The sequence below is a fragment of the Haliotis asinina genome, chromosome 3, assembly GCF_037392515.1.
Source record: "Haliotis asinina isolate JCU_RB_2024 chromosome 3, JCU_Hal_asi_v2, whole genome shotgun sequence".
Lineage (NCBI taxonomy): Eukaryota > Metazoa > Mollusca > Gastropoda > Lepetellida > Haliotidae > Haliotis > Haliotis asinina.
This window is the reverse complement of record NC_090282.1, coordinates 18,123,509-18,143,587: the sequence shown is the minus strand read 5'-3', so window position 1 is coordinate 18,143,587 and position 20,079 is coordinate 18,123,509. Positions and strand designations below refer to the sequence as shown.

At 39.2% G+C, this 20,079-nt stretch overlaps 1 protein-coding gene across 1 annotated transcript in view; it reads right to left on the bottom strand.

Moving 5' to 3' along the window:
* Positions 1–3,306: 3,306 nt before the first annotated feature.
* LOC137279284 (neuronal acetylcholine receptor subunit alpha-10-like) overlaps positions 3,307–20,079 on the bottom strand; it is a 49,040-nt gene continuing 32,267 nt past the window's right edge. The window contains exons 2-7 of the mRNA XM_067811801.1: positions 11,401–11,518; positions 10,737–10,900; positions 10,411–10,455; positions 7,547–7,656; positions 6,309–6,847; positions 3,307–4,460 (exon numbers count right to left, since the gene is read on the bottom strand). Of these exons, the coding sequence (XP_067667902.1) occupies positions 3,895–4,460; positions 6,309–6,847; positions 7,547–7,656; positions 10,411–10,455; positions 10,737–10,900; positions 11,401–11,473 (1,497 nt within the window). The 5' untranslated portion in view covers positions 11,474–11,518 and the 3' untranslated portion in view covers positions 3,307–3,894. The remainder of the gene's footprint in view (positions 4,461–6,308; positions 6,848–7,546; positions 7,657–10,410; positions 10,456–10,736; positions 10,901–11,400; positions 11,519–20,079) is intronic.

Genomic DNA, 20,079 nt, shown 5'->3' with positions numbered 1-20,079 from the left:
TGTGATCGTCATTTTATTCAGACGTTATTTCAAAAGACATTTATTTAAAAAAAGACGTCTACTTTTAGAACAAAATGTAGGTACTAAGCATTGCAAGAACAAATCATTTAATTTTAACGGATAAATATAAATGTTAGATGTTTTTCTGTTGTACATCAGACAGATCGGATGTGAAATGCTCAAGGCCAATGATGAAAGGAGTAGCAGAAACAGTATAGATCAAAGCATACACTCACACTAAGCTGAGGAGGATTTCTAATATTCTTGGATCACAGAAAATTGTGGATGCGTATAATCATCCTTTAACAAAAGCATTTAGATATATAAATAAATTCACAAATGACATGTTAAATGTGTTCTCTAAATGCCAAGTCAACAACAGAACCTGTTCCAGTTACTTCCAATGACAGAAAATTGTTGTGGCTCACACCTTGTGCAAACTACTCGGAATAAACATGTGTGGTGTTATTGAGTGCAGCCTAATGAAATGTGGTCACTATGAAGATTGTACAGTTAAAGATGACAGATATACAGATAACAGAAAAGAACATCAAAGACTTAAAGAATTATACCCTTTGCTATAACCATCCAGTCTTGCCTTTACTATCTGCAGAGTAGCCTCAATTGATTACCACCTCTTCCTGTGAATAGACATTAATGATAATTTCATATATAATCCAGTTTGCGTTTCATGTTACCAGTATTTTACATTTAAGCTGTATTCATGGTCATTTTGTCTTCTTGTATGAATCCAATTTCTGTGTGATACATCTAAATCACTCTGATTGTATATTGTATTGGAGATAATGAACAGATAACCGACTGGATGGTCCAAATTATCCCCACCTCGTGAATTTAGTTTTCGTGACAACACACGAGGAATTCCTGAAGCTTATTCCACAGCTGCGTCATATAATACGTCCAAAATGTTAAATGAACTGAGGGCCAGTGACTCGAAGAGAGCATTGAAGTGCAGTTCATACTATAGTTCCTATGTCTGGTTTGTAGTAATTCCGAAGCACTCCAATATCTCAATCATTTGCATAATGTGTGTGCAAACGCCACCTCTATCAGTCCACATGACGCAGATTTATCACACTCCCGCTGAATATTCATTTGCGTAGTTCGCGTATTTCTAGGGGCAAGGGTTTGAAATTATTCCCCTATGTATGCCAACGTCCTGGTCTCTCTCAGAGAAAACAGTGCGAAGGTTCTAGATAAAGTTTTACAGTCTTTTAATCACTGCCTGTCAGCTTAAAGTACCGGTGGTGGAGCTCTGAGATACTGACATCTTTAATGAGACCGACAGGCGCCCGTATGGTCTCAGCAATATTAGCATCATCATCCTTACGATGGTATGTCAAACAATCCAGGAAATGGACCTTGCACAAATGAGGGAAGCAACCCATCACAATGAATTGCTTCAGAGACGACTGAGCCGCCTGACAAAACCCCGTGAATCTGTTATCAAAGTGTAGCATGCTGGCCTCTCAAACAAAAGGTCCGGGTTCGAATCTCGGTGGAGACACCAAACATTTTTGTGACCTGGGTCTGATGCTGTGTTGTGTCCTTGAGCAAGGCATTTCGTCCACACTGGGCTCAGTCCACCCATCAGTTTACAATGGCTACCTGAGAAGCGGATGTAAGGGCCAACACGTGTACGATCGTGCTTAGCTCGGAGTAACAACTTTGAAAGTACAAATCCGTCTGGGTGATAATGTATCGTCAGAGAAAGGCATCGCGTTGAATTCTAAGACCAAAAATTAGCAATATTATGTTTTGGAAATTAAACGGTAATATGCAGCAGTGAGGGTTCGTGTGGTCATGGTATAGTCAGGATGATAAGGCTCATCATCGGCGAATAGCCCTTGCCCCTTCTATACGTAGTCCAGACAGCGACTTCTCCCAGGAAACTGCCTAGTCGAACCCACCAAACACTTTCCAGAGAATATGTAGACTTCCCAACACTGCAGCTTCCGGCATTACCCAGAGTGCCAGTAGGGCTGTATTCCCGGTGGAGAACCCGGGCTCCTCTCTGTGCCAAGAGATCATGATGTAACAAACCAAGGGCACAAGGAGTCTCACGTGTCACAGTGTTCTTCGGATGCAAGCGAGACATTTCAAATGCGATCCGTATACTTAGGATGCTTCTCCTGAATCTTGCCAATCACATTGTCCTCAAAAGGGACAGAAAATTCAATGAATGCAATGAATTATTAATACATTCATTGGTTTTGTCGAAAAGGACAAGATGTGGTTTGTTGACTGGCATTCTCCTGAGGCTATATATGGGCCTATTCCACAGACGTTTAAAGGCATTATTTTCCATGACGCCCTGGACATGTTCAAGGTCTTACCATGGATGGATCTCGGCGTCAAAGCCACAGGCATGGTGAAGAAGGCAGTAGGCGCAACGAGCAATGCCATCATGTCTTTTAAGATACGTTTTTTATGTCAAGGAAGGGCATCCACTGAGTGTTGGACAGTCTCTGTAAATTCATTGCATATTCGACATTTCATGCAGATGTTTTCTTTTAGGATCACATTTAGGTGATTGCGAGTGGGAAGTGACTGTTCTTGGGAAGCAAGAACCCCTCAGTTTAACATCTGAGACCGGCTGACTTCATCCAGGCGAAGGAGTTGATTGGATTAGAGGTTCTGTTCCACACACCGCATATACAGATGATGCAGTGGCTTCTCAGAAAGCCTCTCCACAAAAGACCAACTATGGGCAGACGTGCCAAAGGACGTCATCTTGTTTACTCCCATCGTTGTACCGTCCAGCAGTACACTGCCAAGAACAACATCAGTCTCAGATATCAGATTATGTCCAACAAGCATGCACGCTTAATATACCTATCTAATTCCTTGTTTTCATCATGAGTCTTGTCATGCATCACTAGAGGGTCATCCGATAAATAAATATGTGCGAAAGTACAGAATAACAGTCTATGATGAAGACCCTCCACATTAATCATCGCCCAGTCTCCAGAATTAACTGGCATATACAAAGGACAAAGAGAGGAGTTAGGGTGGTGTGCTCTGTTATCAGACATGATCCTTCTGGACATACGGTTAAAACCCTGAATGTCCTGTTTTGTCCAGTGAACTACTCCAAAGGAATAGGACAGGACCGGTCCTGCACATGTATTGGTGACTTTGACCTTGTTTCAGGCATTTAGCTCTGAGCTCGAGATTTTCTTTAAGCAAGATTTATACTCTGCCCGAGGTTTGTCAAAGTAAGAGTCACCCTTTCACTTGATCAAAATAGAAACACAACTGTGAACAAATGAAAAGACGAGCATAAAAAATACACACTTTTTATTTACAACATTGTTCTACATTTACAGGCCATACACTATGTCTTTGGTGTATCTAAAATATACTTTGACTTACTTGTTAGTCTAACTATGTCTTATAGCTTATTGATATGGTCCTAAATGGGCTAAAACGCCATTAGTTGCATTAAGTAGTCATATGAGAGAGGTTAGTTTACAGTATGGTCGGGAAGGCATTATTTGAGAAATACTATGAAAAATGGAAAGCAATATTTGTGACAGTTCTACCTCGGTTACACCGAGACCACGTGTGCAGATATATACATCGGTTATAACATTTTGAAGACTGCAATGATATACTTATACAAAGCCACTATTGATGTAACTATATAATAGTATGTTGGGCAAAATTAACATAAAGCCAATAATAAAAGAGTCACGTCTAAGCTTGGAGCATGAGCAAATAATTGTATCCAAAAACATGCGGATTTTCCATTCAAACGAAAATGGATCATTTGGTATTCAACTGGCCATCTCCTGGATGCATCACCAGAATGCACCATAAACCGTTCGTTGGAAGCGAATCATTTGCAGCTATTTGCAACGACATTGACATTCACGTTGTTTTCTCTGTTTTTGTCATTGGCAAGACAATAAGTAGAACAATAGTCACTGATACTGTACCTGTGATAAACACCCAGAACATAAATCTGTCGATCACTTCTGCAGCTTCTTGCCATTCCCGGCACATGTTGTCTTCCTTCTCTTTCTCCTCCTCTCGAAAAATCAGTTCTTGAAGCCTCGCCAAAACCTCGTCAAAGTCACCAACGTTCCTATACTCTCGCCGAGTGTTCACGTTATCTAATCTTCTATGAGACGTTGGCTCGCCATTTTCGTAATCTATTAAGCCACAACCAGAATCGTTTGAAAAGTTATTTTCAGTTCCTTTATAAAACTGCCTGCCGCCCCGCATTCCACATCGAAGAACCTCTCCCTCGTTAGCTAATACTGGTCTGATGAAGTACAGCTTTTTGCACATTATTCTCGCGAGGATGATAACAAGTTTCTTGAGCCATCTCGGTACCGAGATTTCTTTCTTCCCGTGACTGCTGATGTTAGACACCGTCACCGCAAGGATTACCGAGAATGATGTCAAGGACATCACACTGGTCAAATAGATACCTGCAATAACAAAACATTTTAAAAATATTTCAGCATGTAGCCAGCAATGCCTCTCGCAATATACTATGACAGTCAAGTGTTTGCACAATATAGGGCCGGGCTGGTATGTGTAATCGTATCAGGTCAGAGTGGTTTTTTGTTTGGACTACATCAGCTACTTTCGCTGTGCAGCTACGTTTCTTCTTACTCCGAGACACTAACACATCCTTTCACCCATTCTCTATTTACATGAAGCACACACCTAAAACCATTCTCTGATGTGAATGAAAGTGCTGCATTTTGCAAGCAATCCTTTTTGGCACACAGACAGAAACTACGGTTGTAACGAATTCGAGCGGACCACCAGTTCGACATAAATGTACTTGGCTACACTTATTTTGGTCAATATATACCAAAGGTGATGGTGACTAAAGGAACAGTTCGCTTTATTCATCATTTCACTATAGGCATGTTCTTTATAAATGCAGTCTACTTACTTCCTTAACAACTGTGGAAACACGGTGTTTCCAGAAAACACACACAACAACAACCGGCAATGATTCATAAAAGCCTAGGGATTTCTATCAATGTCATTTCACAGATCATTACGTCATTTCTAAGATCCATGACAAAAATGCTACATTTCCCAATTTTACTCGAGATATTGATTGCAATGTACACCTCCACAAATATTGATATGGTCATTCCATTACTGTGATCTGAGCATGATTACATCCAGTGAATAAGAGCAACGTGTTGCGGCTAAAATACTCACTCATCTACAAGCTTTGAACGTTCTTATGTGTTCAGTAGAACTGATTAAACTCAAACATTAGATTCTGGAGAACCTATACGAACACTAACATGTTTGCACTACTTTCATATTTGGTACAAAGAAACATGCATTTCTACAACGGCACCTGATGAATTTCCACGAGGAGACAATCCCCGATGATAGACATGAAGCAGTGAGAATGGTCATGGCCACAAGAGATCAATATGTAATTGAGATCGGTTCTTTTTTCTTCAAAACTGAATAGATTTCAGTTAAGAATTCACGCAACCACATTCAAGATCACATCGATTCTAAGTTTAATAGTGGTCATATTATTGAGACGTTTAATAGTTGTCATATTATTCAGACTTTTAATAGTGTTCGTATTACTGAGACGTTTAATAGTGGTCATATTATTGAGACATTTTATAGTAGCCATATTATTGAGGCGTTTAATAGTGTTTTAAAAGAGTGATCTTATTATTGAGACGTTTATTAGTGGTCATGTTGCTGAGACGTTTATTAGTGGTCATGTTGCTGAGACGTTTAATGGTGGTCATGTTATTTAGACGACTGCGGTTTTTATGTTTTAAATGTAAACGTCGTGAAAAGTAATTAATCCTAAGTAATTCTTCAAAGCAAGCGATTTAAGATTTCATGCAGACAACGTCCGATTACAAAATACTTCGTTTATGTCTTTATAACAATTATACTATCTGTATCTATTATTGGTCCGATTCAGTATTAATGCCTCTACATTATTATTAACCCCGTCAGTGAACTAGTTTGCACACGATTGACCCTGTCACCCCTAAGCAGGACTTTTCAACCCATGCTGGCTGTGAGCTTCTAGAAGGGTGACAGAGGCATATCCATCTCATCCTGCCTTGGTCCCATTTACTGCTGCGTGAAGAAGGACTCAGTATACCACAATCGTCTATACATTTAACCCTGCCCCAATTGTACGTACAATCTCTCTGTGCTTGTAAAATGCCTATAGTATGAGGGACATTATTCATACGCCTCTTATGAAATCACTGTATGAACTAAATACGATAATGTCTCTCCTTGAGGTCAAGAACACCCATGCTTACCAATGAGTGGCACGAAGCTTGACGTAGCAGGCATATTCTCAGCAATCAGCAGCATGAACACTGAGAACGCAAGAAGAACTGTCAACCCCAGTGTGACTTTCTCTCCACTCTCAGGTGACATCCAGAAAACCAACAACGTCAACGTCGACAGCATAATGCATGGCGTTATGACGTTGTAAGTGTAGTACAGAGTACGACGTCGGAGATGGATGGTGAAGGTGACGTCAGGAAACGGTTCTGGACAACACTGGTAGTATACAACATTCCGGATTGCCTCTACGCTCACCAAGTCCCATTCGCCATTTTCGACATAATTCGACAGGTCTACTGCCGTCGCCGATCTGTTGTAGACGTTCACCTGAAAGCCGTCATATGCCCACGAGCCTATCTTCATTTTGCAGACTTGATCATCAAAGGGGAAGTAAGTGATGTCGATCTGACAAGTACTTCTAAGTTTGACGATTGGAGGCCAGAAGACAGTGCCATCTGATTGCACCATAGCTAGAGCTTGCATATAGCCGTTTGTATAGTCTTCCGCGCTGTAACAAAGTTATTTTAAACATATCAGAGATATGTCAGTATTGGCATTAGTAGTATATATTATATGAACTTATTGACGATATCGGTATGGATTTCCTCATCCTTTGAAATAAAGTGTTTCCAGCCCTTGTTCATAATTTTACATTTCTTAATCTGTTCAAAATATCTCTTCAATCGATTCCTCTTTGTTATATTGGTCAAATTGCTTTTTGCATAATTTCGTTCTTTATAACAATAGCTAAAACAGATTGAACTAAAACTAAAACACTTTTTAGGATCTAAAAGCCAGCTCACAAAATGAATTAATTATTTTTATCATCCATATTTTTAGCTCGTCCTTTTCGACAAAATGTCAGGCTGTCAATTTCTTAACCAATTATTAAGATATGTGTCCATCAATATCAGTTAGTGGAAACATCAAGGGTGTCTAGGAATGGAAAGATATTTGACAAAAAACCAACGCGCGACCATTTCTGAAACATCTCCCTCTAAAAGGGCATCGAGAGCGTCTGAATGATCAATGGAAGGGCAGATATTTCGGAATAGCCATCACAATACTGAATATCAATACCACTCACGTCATGCAAATATAAAAAAGAGATCGTGTTGACAATTGCTGTCACGCTATGGCGTGTTCGGTTTCTAACCCCGTTGTTGTGGACCAAATTCCTGTCAGGAAAACTTGTACTGGAATATACCTGTTATAAAGCACGATATCTGGTTTCCAAATCTCGCTGCATGGTATCCTGAGCACCTTCAAGCCATTGTACTCCTCCGGATCCCAGTACAGCTTCTCATCCTTCCATTCCTGCAAAGGAGACAGTGAGAATGGCAATAATTATACATGACCTGACCTCATGGGTACGGCGTCATTAATGGCCCTAGTCGTAGCACACTGCATCATTTACAGATGAAGTACACCATTATGATACGAGCTAACAGAATGCACGGAACAGATTCATCTCTCAGAGTGCAGTGATTCTCCAGTAACTCATGCAAGTCGTTGTCACGAATGTAAGAACATTGTGCCTTTTTAATAGATCATCATCAAACATCGACGATGCCAGTATCTCAGGAAAGGAGCGTCGACCCAGTTCCACCATCCTAAACACATGCAAAGTCAGGGTATTTTTTTCTTATGAAAAGCCTCTTACATCAATAGACGTACATATGCCCGTGTAGTAGCGAGAGGGTATGTCAGAGGATATGTATGCGTACCTGTCTAAATATAAAGTTTATTCTAAAAGATGTTACTGCAACAAACTTTATTGCAGAGTAAACTCAATCGTCCAAAATACTCCTGCAAGACAGTATTTCACAAAAGTTTACCGATGAATGATTATACATCAAGAGTAATAACCCTCCTTGTGATTACCAGCAACTATTATTCGAAATATGATAAGGTCTGGTGTCTAATGTTTGTAATTGGATAAATCAGTTGGAAGACAACTCGCAGTTGAATCACTGATACATGCCAAACAGAATTAGGGCATGTTGAATGATCACAGTGTTAAAGTCCTCACGGGAATCCTTCAACTATTACACATTATATCTAATGTTCTAATACCGCACAGCATATCGTGAGTTAAGCCACTAGGTATTATCATACTGTGATTCATTAAAGTAAGTGGTTCATCATGGAGTTTTTGTTATGAATTGTTTTACCCATCCTCCTTATTAATCCTTTCACATCGCGTTATTAGAATGAGGCTGTAACGGGGAATCGACCCATACATATGTTGTAATCACAAGGCAAGCGCTTCGTGTTGAAAATAGCTACCAGTAATGTTTGTAATCACGGTCCGACAACGCCAATCTCGGCAGCTGAGTTAATTGCAACGATATTTTTTTTCGAAACTATGGACGATCCATGTTTAAGTACATTTCATCCAAGATGTACAAAGACATACAAAAAAGCTAATTAGACTGCAAAGCATTAAAAAGCACCATGATGTCAGACTGCAAAGCATTAAAAATGCACCATGATGCCACGAAAGCAATAGGCAATCGGTTTACGACATTATAACAAGAGTCATCGGGAGATGACAAATCCCCCGGCTCCACATATTTGTAAGAACAAATCATCTGACAGTTACTTAAAGTCCAGCATGATGTCTTTTTGAGACTATGTTCAAATCCGTGGAAATGATGAAAAATTTAAATGAGAAGAATCTGCAAGTAGCAAAAGGTACCACTTTGGGATCAGCCTGATATATCTGCCAGGATCTAAAAGATATTGAAAGGTTTTCGAGTTGTGCTCCGGAAACGAAACCAATCCCTCCCATTTGCGACTATGGTCGAATCGTTTCAATGGAAACTTAGAAAAATCTGCAAATAGCAAAAGGCACCACGATAGGTTCTGTTTTGTATATCTGATTTTTATTGAAAGAAAGTCGTGCTACGGAAACAAGGTCACCCCTTCCTTTGAGACTATGTTCAAATCGTTTCCATGGAAACCAAGAAAAATTAAAATGACAAAAATCTATAAATAGCAAAGGCACCACTATAGGTGTTTGATATTTGTACCAATTGTTGCTGACAGATAAAGAATGGCTTTGAGTTACTCTCCGGAACCAAAATGATTACAGACGGGCTATATTCCCCTCGAATTACATCCCGGGGAGATGGAAAGAAGATAGTATGTGCTTTTGAGTCAGGACGTAAAGGTTATTATCTAATTCAGATCTGAATGTAAAATGCACTACAATATTTTGACAAACAGATTGACCTTAAACATTGTAAATATAAACAAAATGATATTTGCGAAGAAAATGAAAAATCGTAAGTGTTACAAGTACTAATACCACTAATATTAGAAAGCGGATATTATCTGGTTCCAAAATCAATATTTCTCTGGAGGTTGTTCTCAGACAAACAAAATCTGTTCCTGTTTCAGGAAGACTTATATCACATTGGTTCAGTTTTATTCACGTCTGTTCCCATGAGATGAATCGAAATAATCTGATTAATGTCATATTGATATTTACTAGATGTCAGGGGAAATCTAGAGAAAGCATGGAATATACAAATGTTGGGATGTAGTCGCACTAACTTCACTCTTATCCCACATGAATGAAAATACGAGTCACTAATAAAAACAACATTCATGTGTTCAAAAGCTGCATAAAAATACTGAGATGACAGACAGAAATAATTTGAATAGATTCAATCATGTTGGTTAGATTAGCTTTATGTTCACATGTGTCGGGTTTTGCCTTTGTAAATTGTCCCTTCTGTGGAGTGTTAGTTGATAACAGTTGTTGTGTCTCAAGAGTTCCATACACTAGCACGCGTAGCCCGGATGTAAGCTTTTGCTGAGGATAGGAATGTTGATTCAACGTCCTCCTGACCACGTGGTCGTCCAGATGTCAGAGGCATCACACAACTGATCTTCTTGTCCTGGGTTCGAATCCCACATCTGACCCATGTATGACATCAACAGAAGTCAGTAGAAGAGATGTGATGCCAGTAAGTCATAAACGTATTGTTTACGAACAGTGCTTGATTTTATACCATAGTTACCTGTATCAATCATAAAAGTGACTAAAATCAGTATTCTTACCTGATCTAGCCAAATATTTGTAGTTAAGACCTGGTTTTTCTCGTCCTGAAAATATAATTTCACACATTATGATAAAGCTACTGAACTACACATCATTTAGTACATGACTTTCAAGAAAGGTACATCATTCTTAATACCATCAGTCCAATATTCTACCGACTTTGAGGCCAAATGTTTAAAGCGTTCGATGTCCGGTCGGATCATATCAGAAAGTGTTAACAAATGGTACTTGACGTCATCCTGCCTTTACGGGGATGGGATATGAGCTGGACTGTCAGTTGGCTTTGATAATACGGTAATACTTAGAGTAAATGAAATTTCCTCACCACGTCAAAGACCTGCGTTAATGTAATGCCAATGTATACGTCGACGGAGTGGGAAGCGTTGTAGACGGGACGGGTATGTCTGTCGTATCCAGCCATAAGGGACATGTACAACCTCTGCTCATCTGTCAATATCGGCGCACTCTTGTTGATGCAAATCTGATACTCTGGAAGAAACCATCAAATAACCAGAAATCGTATATCCAAAAATATTTACTGAAACCTCGAATTATGCCATATTATTAAAAAGATTTTTTTTAGCTTTTAAGACATTTACTGACAAAACCATTAATATTAAACATTTCATATTTTGATTAATCCAAAAGACAATAAGCACAATATGCTAACTTGAAAAGCTGTCTTAAAAAATACTGAACACATTTACTGACAAAATCATTCATATGAAACATTTCATATTTTGATTAATCCATGAGACAATAAGCACAATATGTTATCGTGATGATTGACAAATGTCATAATGAAATATCTGAGCCTAAAGGTACAGTGCATCAGATTTATTTAATAACATATTACTCACATGTCAGAGACGAAGGATCGCATGATTTGATATGATTACCCATCATGATGAATAATAAATATCCCATGCGACTGGTTATCGATTGTACACTACATTTTGTTTCAGATCTCATTGGTCGTAATAACATACCTTTGTCTGCTGACACTTCATTGCTGAAACACACGAAGAACGACAACCCAAATATGACACCTATTTTCGCCATCTTGAATGATGCAGTTTCATACTTCTGCAGCCGACATAGGATAACCTACAAGAAAAAGACACTGCTGTATTCACCGAACCTAACTTACTTCTCATCTACCGCGCCACACGCCAACAGTGTACGGTTACTAATCACCTCTCTACCTCGTGTGGCCTTAGCCATCTTATCACAGGTTCCAAAACCCCGGTGATAACGTATGAGGTAGATATTGCCGAGCCACGTTACCTACACCTACTGCAGACTGAAAACTACTTCCTTCTTGTTTCTTGTAGAAACATAAATGTTTATTTATGCTGAGACCTTATGGCAACATTTGGACCCCTAAGCAAATATTTAGCAATCTTGTGTACTTTGCTGACAATATCAAGTACAGTATGATATGAGTATAAACGTCTTCTTCCCATACTTCTTATCGACATTTTAAGACTTTGCATCTGCTACCCATGGCATATTTACCTACTGTATCGTAAGCGTTTTCAAAACAGACACTTTCTTTTCACATTACAGGTAACAGTGTATGATATCAATCGAAAGTTATCATTCATCAACATACATGTGCATGTCAAAAGCTATTTCTTCTGGCAGTGTAACCGCGCATAGACATATGTCATATTCATACGCATGCATTCAAGGTAAATGCAAATGAATCTGTTAGTGCGGCGCATGTTTGTTGTTTGTAGTACTTCGAATAAACACAAAAATATACACTGGAAACAGAATGTTTCACTTTTTTATATGTAAAGGTAGTTATTGATTACCTACCTTGCACATTGAAAATGCTATTCCCTGTACCGTGTACACCACAAAACATGCACGTCTTCTATTTCACAGACACACTTTCTGTTTTACAAAATGAACCCATTCTCTTGCAGCAGGATAGTTTGAACACAGGTGTGTCACACACAATACAATTAGCTGATCCTTGTACGTGTTAACATCAACAGGAACATTCTCAAAATATATGTTATTTCTTAGTGATTGCTTCATTTGGTTCTGTCCCCTGAAACATGTAATATCCTCTTCCCTGGTGTGACAATAATGCACTTCTATAACTCCATGACATTTAGAAATTTCTGTATGTCCTTGCAATGGTACCACGGAAAAACACTAAATGTATCCAGACAGGCAATCTAGTTGGCTTTGGCTTCATTCAACGGAAGGTATACACCTCTATGCCTAAATGGCATCTTGGTTAAAAAGAATCTGAAAATGAATGTTGTGTTGTTGGAACGTGTGCATGTAGTTTTTTATCAATGATCACACCGTTCCTTGTGTGTTCCTCGAAGCAAACAATGAAAAGCCATGAAGAGTGATTCCTGACAGGGCATACACGCCTGTCCACTCAAGTTAAGCCATTATCAAAGAGACGTGCAAATGCATAGACTTGTCGTAAAAGGATTGGGATATGGCTGACGAGTGTGTGAAACGGAAACATCGATTTGAACCATTTGCATACGTTTCACGTAAACCTGTGCGCGACGTTTTTTTCAAACTTTGGACCATGATGATGAGATCCATTTGAACTTGACAAACTAGGAATTGTAATGCAATATGAATATGTTTACTGTTTAAATACAGACCGATGTGAGCCAGCTCGTTTGCATTCACAAATGCTACCCATTTCTTCCGATGCACACATCGGTGAAATACATTTTATCACATTTTCATCGCGTAATGAGCAGGGGTCAGTGACCTTGCAAGAGAATATCCATTAATCACACATATTCATCTAAATAGTGAATGAGTTAAAATTTAAAGTCACTTTGGCAATATTTCAGCCATAACGTGACTAAAACAATAAACAGATAAAGAATATTTAACGGGTGATAAAACAATCCTGTCAAATGAAGGACAGCAAAATAAGTAGAACATCACAGATGTGCATGAAAAACTAGTAATTAAATCCAAAACATTTTAACTATAGGGGGACAACACAATATAGATCACCAACAACTAAAATTAGATCACCATACTTGGGACCTTGCAGTACCTTTGTTACCTGCATGGACCCTAGTTGGATTTACACTATCCCTTCAGCCGCTGAGAAGTGTAATAAATGCTAGCCAATATTAAAATAACAAGAATCCACGTTTAAAAATCCTGGTCTGTTTACACTGACCTGGAGAGTGTCGGGATTTAAGTACCCCCTCAGTAGGACAATAATTTTACAGTACTTCAACCCCTTTTGAGGGTACAGCCACTAACAATTCATGTTACTAATCTAAACTACCAATCACTAAAATACATCTGTCTACAGAACATATTAATCAGAATGAAATCAATGTCCCTTAAAAGGCCGATAATTAAGTAAGAACGAACAGTGTTAAAAAGACCCTTAGCTGTTTTTACAGTATCATCTAAACGAATGCTTAATGATTGTATAATATGTATGATTCATAGAAAAGGAAAAATTGAAACCGATACTTTGTCAATTTGAGCAAGCTTACCTGCAGATGTACCTCAGCTAAAATGGATTTTGAACTAAAACGTAATACATTGTCATTTCCTAGTAGATCTATTAATATCATCATTGTTTAAAAATGCTTTCCAACTATAAATGACAGAGAAATGCTTTTCAGTAAAGTTTACCATCAGCAATGATGCGGTTGCCAAATCGGATAGTTCAAACAGAGGTTGGTATTGTGATCTGATACCTCTGATTGACCGGCCCGAATAGAGAATTTTTCCAAACCAATTTGGAATTAATGTTCGAAGACCCTAAACAATTTGAAAGCATTCAATTAATAACACTCAACGTGAATACCTATTGTGTCACGAATCTGTATTCTTCAGTGTTTGTTTGTGTTACTACAGATGTATTATGTAGCATAAAATAGTGCATCCTTTCCGAGACAAATCAGTAATTAACACCCCACTGAAGCACAATGATAGACTTTCCACAAAGCAAACTTCAGACCCAAAGATGTCCATTCTTACAATCATTTTGCAGAAAACCTGTGATAACCCTGAGCTACTACTATCACCTTATATGCGTTTCTCCTTATTTTAGCGTCTTGAAACAAACACAGTCTAACGCACACATTACTATGAACAATACAAACAGGAAATGAAGACGTCATGACATAACCGAGAATTACGAAATAACGACAGTTCTTTGCGTTCCGAATCGTTATATTTCCCTCCATTAAGCGTACATGCTTCGGAGTGATAACAGTGGCATAATAATTTGTTCCTGGACTATACGAGGTAGGCATAACAAGCCTGTGCAGATAGTGACATATTTTCGTTTACACAAACATTCCATCCAACAACACTTTTAGATAACTCTCAACTCTCTTCAGATCCTCACGTGTTATGCTCACAAAGGTCAGTGACTTGTTTGGCTTTGGTCCGTAAATTGGCACAAAGTTGGCCGGTATAATGTTTGTGCTGACGTTCAAAGTAGCAACAGGTGCATGCCAACAACAAGCGAAGTTAGTGGACGTGACACCATGTAGACACGTCAGTAAAAAATGAGTACAAGAGTGTTTCACATTAGCCACAACAGACTGTTAACCTCCAGGTCATGTTCAGTTGTTTCACCTCTACAAGCTCTCATGAGAACGGATTTGGGTCTTGTTAAGTATCTCATGCTGCCAACTGAACAGAGTAACTAAAGCTTTAATTGGACCTGTACGCTGAGTATTTAGTAATGGCTTCGCCACCTCTAGTTAGTCCAACTGGGAATGCTCAGGCACACGGATCTTATACTTCCAGTATTTGGTACTAATAACAAGCATGCCAGTGACAGTTATGTGTGTGTGTATGTGTGTGTGTAGGAGGGGAGACACACGAGAGTGTATACCTTCAGTTTGTTGATAAGACCACAAAACAAAAGTAGGCCCCACGCCTACACTAATCCAATAGCAGAACCTACGCAGTTAATGTCTCATCACAAGTAGAAAGTAGAAGGTCATGGCTTACAAACATATCACTGTTTCTGACAAAAAAAAAAGATAAACACTTTTCCTGAGCATTCCGGAAATTATTGCAATATGTTCAAAGTATTACCTGAATGGCTTGCAGCCGGACTGGCTATTTCAATTTAAGAAAAGATAACAAAGTAATTATTGGAACTGATTCGAAAATTGGCATTGTTAGTTGGGTTTTTGGTATTGATAGCAAATGCAGTAATGCTAAGTTGTTAAAATGGGAACAAAGAGACACCATTTTGACGCCGTGTTCAAGATTATTTCCTTTATATAGTCATGGACATATTTGGCAGCTTGTAGTGTAATGGCGTTGGTTATCCAAACGTCGTGACAGGATGTATACTTAGTATTTCCCTGTCTGGTATTCGGAGGATTTGGGGCTAAGCAAACACTGAATCAGAATGATCTGTCTGTGTGTGGTATTCTTGATAAACTGAGGGAGTGAGTGAGTTGAGTTTTGCGCGGGTAGTTCATGACGGGGGACAAAAGCAGTGTGTGTGTGTGTGGGGGGGGGGGGGGAGGGTGGTGGTGCGGGGGGTGGGTGGGTGGTGGTTTCAAACAATGTTCCCATGTGGAGAAATTGAACCCGGGCCTGTCGACAATTACACAGGCCTTGTACGGTAGCCACACACGAATATGCACTTGGTCATACAAGGGCAACAGCCTTGGACGCCCGGCTAAACACCACTACATCTCACCTCATGTACAGGGTACCTCTGTATCTGATTATAGGAGGTCACGAAAGAACTCGTGTGCCACCATGACAACCAGGAAAATTAGTGTTAACAAAATTAGTACTAACTGAGACGAATCGCTTGTCAAGGTAAATGCACCCAATGATGTGACGACACCTCTACTCCCATTTCAGTTTGAAACCTCTACCAAAGTGAGGTTACCATCCTGTAACAACCCAATATCTATAAGATGTTTCTTCTGGTACTGCAAAGTAATTCCCATGTCCCCGGCCTTTATGACAGCCGCTTCAAAGTAATCTAATGATGAACTGATGTCATTTGGGAGTCGTGCCCACATGCGATGACCTGGATATCAAGATCCAACGGACAAAGATGTTTGGGCAGGTAAATGGCAGTTAGCCAAAGGAGCAAGAAGTAACATACCATCATGGCTATTTCATTATATTGCACTCCTCATAACAATTGCATATGGCATCAGCTCTACCAGATATCACCACAAACGGTTGTGGTCAAACAACGATGGCATTTCGATTTATCAATGTCACAGGAATATGATCGTATTCAAGATAAAACACATTGCAGTTCACTGATGATAGAGTTTCATGTTGTCTGGCTTGGAAACTATTTACCAAATATAAACTGGGCAATGGTGTATTTGTGCACAGGTTTTGACAACGGGTAGTTTGTTGGAAAGGTCACAGGCACTTCGACTCAAGGTTGTCTGCATCGAGATATAAGCCTCTCTTGTCATGGAATGGAGTTATATAAAACAAGTGACATTGCCGGACTCTTTGTGAGACAGAAATACAATTACTTTATATGGTACATCAATGACGACACAGAAAGGTAATAAAAGAAGGTAGGAAAGCATAAGCCATTAAACTCTTGTTTGTATTGTACTTTGTCAGAGATCTAGACACAATACTGGCTTCAAACACCTGTAGTATAGGCTGTACTGATGAGAGGGCCAGGGAAGACGTAATGAAACAGGAAAAAACGACCGTGATGTCGTAGCAAGTCGTCCTGGAAACGGTGGAACCTACCCATTCCCAAAGTGTATTAGTAATATGTTCTGCCCCAGATGCACTGTGTCAGAAGCTTTCATACGAAATTATTTACACAATCGGTTTTTGCGTCAGTCCTTCTTCACATGCCGTCCAGGAACAAACACAATCACAATACAAATTCAAAGGCAGACATGTGATAAGTTGAAATTATTGCATGCTATCCTCTCCTGTAAAACTATTAAAAGAATCTAATCATGTTATTAACGTTAATGCATGGGAACTTTCTCATCGACAAAGGCCATACTAAGTTTATATTTCTGATTTGTACGAAATCAACACTACTTTATAAGCTGTTAAGGTCGCAACAAAGAATGATTAGATTAGCCTGCCAGTGCAAAGCAGCACTCGCGGGGAAATGAACTCTGTAATTACGTGAATGTTTTAGAATTGCGTAAACATTGTAAGAAATAGATGAGAAGTCATATTAAGTTTAGTGATATTTGGGGAGGGCTTCCATTTCGGCTCTTGGGTACACACGCTTATGACACTGGTCAAGTAGTAACTCAACCTTATTGAATGAAAGACGTATTGAAAACCCGAGAACGCAACTACACATACACACAATAGTGCTGACATGATTTTATAACGTAACATGATTTTATTGACTAGTAGCAAGCATTATATACGGCACTAGAGGGTTATGGCTATCCGGAAGTGAATGTTTGAGTGTAGCAACCCTACAACGGACTCGTGTGTTTATTGAACTAACCCACTATTAGTGTCAACGTGTCACATTGTCATAACAGGAAATCTATTCCTAAGTAAATCATCATATTTCTTATACAGAGTATATCAAATCTAATACGAAACGAATCTATCCTGAATTGTATTCTTGATACAGAAAGCATCAGTGCAACATATAGACCTTTGAATAATTAGGTGTTTGGGTCGCATTATTGTCCATAACGTTTGTTCAGTATCGAATTCATGGCGAGAATCTGGTAGTAAATTCAGTTACCTGAAGTCGACTATAGTCTAGTTCTTTTAAATGATGTTGCGTTTGCTGCAAGAATCACAATTGAGTTTTGGACTTACATTTGTTCCGGCGATATGTTCAGCCCTATGACCTTTTGATAAACTTGGCAGTGGTTTGTTTATTCCTTTCCTGAGACACAATGTTATGTAACTTCGTATATCCCCAATAGTAAAAGTCTATGTGCTTTCGTAATCTGACAACTCTATATTCGACAATTCTATAGTAATGTTTGGTTTAACATGACGCATAATGACAAGACCTTTACAAAGTGTTTGCACCTTACCCACTGACATTTACCGTTTTAATGAGGAACGCGAGAGAATCTGGTATTACTCGTCGAGGGGGACATGCTTAACCTTTTTCAAAACACATTTCCAGGGGTGCATCCTTTCAATTGTCATCGCTGTTTAGCCTTCACTAAACACGGAACCTATTCCGGCACATACGCGGGACTGATCATTCTCTGGTGTTCCATATTTCATTACTGTTCTACCTACTTCCTCCAATGACATTTCATACAGCAGATATTTGAAAAGCATTTCCCGTATGGGACTCAACCGAAAAAAGTACTAGAATCTGTACTTTACTAAGAAAGTGAAATCCCAAATATGACATATGTTGCATTTGACCACTTTCTAAATGGCATCGTGTCATCATTTCTGCTTTTGTTGTGAGCTGGTAGTTTAACGCCACCCTCAACATTCAAGTTGTACAGCGGCGGTTTGTAAATAATCGAGTCGGAACCAGGCAATCCATTGATCTACGATCTACGCCATTAGAATACGATGGCGGTTCAACCAAGTCAGCGAGTGTGCCCATCCGATCCCCTTGTGGGAGGAAAACCCCAAATAATGTCAGTTGTATAGTCTGCATGCATGCAGGTGCTATTTTATGAACGTGTTTTTCTCCATTCTTTGGTTATGATTACACAGTGCCATTGAAAAAGAGGTGAAATATAATTTGTTATATTTGGGATTACACAGATTCTAAATCATTTGTTGGGTTGAGTCCCATCCGTGATTCGAAACCATCGCCCTCAGATGTATACTTGTATGATAGGTCTAACATCTACACAACTCAAACGTCCAAAGTTGTACGAAACTGCGTTTTTAGCTTTGCAGCAGTTATTCATCATAAGCCGACAGTTAACATCACGCATCAATGACAGCCACATTGCTGTAACGACGTTGATATCAATAACGACAAGAATGATGTCAGCGCAGATAACCAGTAACTAGATGCAGATGGGCACGTGGTAATCTAGCGTTACAGCTTTTTCATGACATTGTCCTCCATATCTTAATGATGTAGTACTATGGACAGCACTGTGATGCGTCAGAGTGAAATATGATGGTATTCATCTTTGCTGATATGGGTTTTTAATATATTCAAATATGAAATGGTTTCGCTCATGAAAGAAACCGTATCTGCACGGACAGTTCAGACGGCATCTGATGGTGGCAGTGCTTGATCACCTTATCCCGACACAACAGAACTATATTACTCTAAATACCTTTACATTACATGGGATTATATTCCACTAACCATTATTAACTAGGTTTCTAATCGTGCTGGCTTGCATATTGTTGACCTGTAACCTATACAGAAATCCGCTTGATTGTCCCTGTAGATCGATATACCAGTGTTTGTGTCATTGAACTCGATCACTCACAGACAGGGATCACAGAGCTGCTAAAGATCGAGGGGTTTCAAGCAGTGAAGTAGGATACACTCACTGAAATGAAGTTGTTGTGTATAATTATCTATGGTATTCCACGTATTATATTTGTACTTGTTGCTCATGTGCGTCACCCAAGTGAACAACGGGTTACACACTGATCCAGGCGCCTGCGTGTAAATCAAGTTAACTTTACACATTACCTTGAACCATCGGATGATTGTAGTTTATTTTCAACTAACTTCTAGTGACACCCTA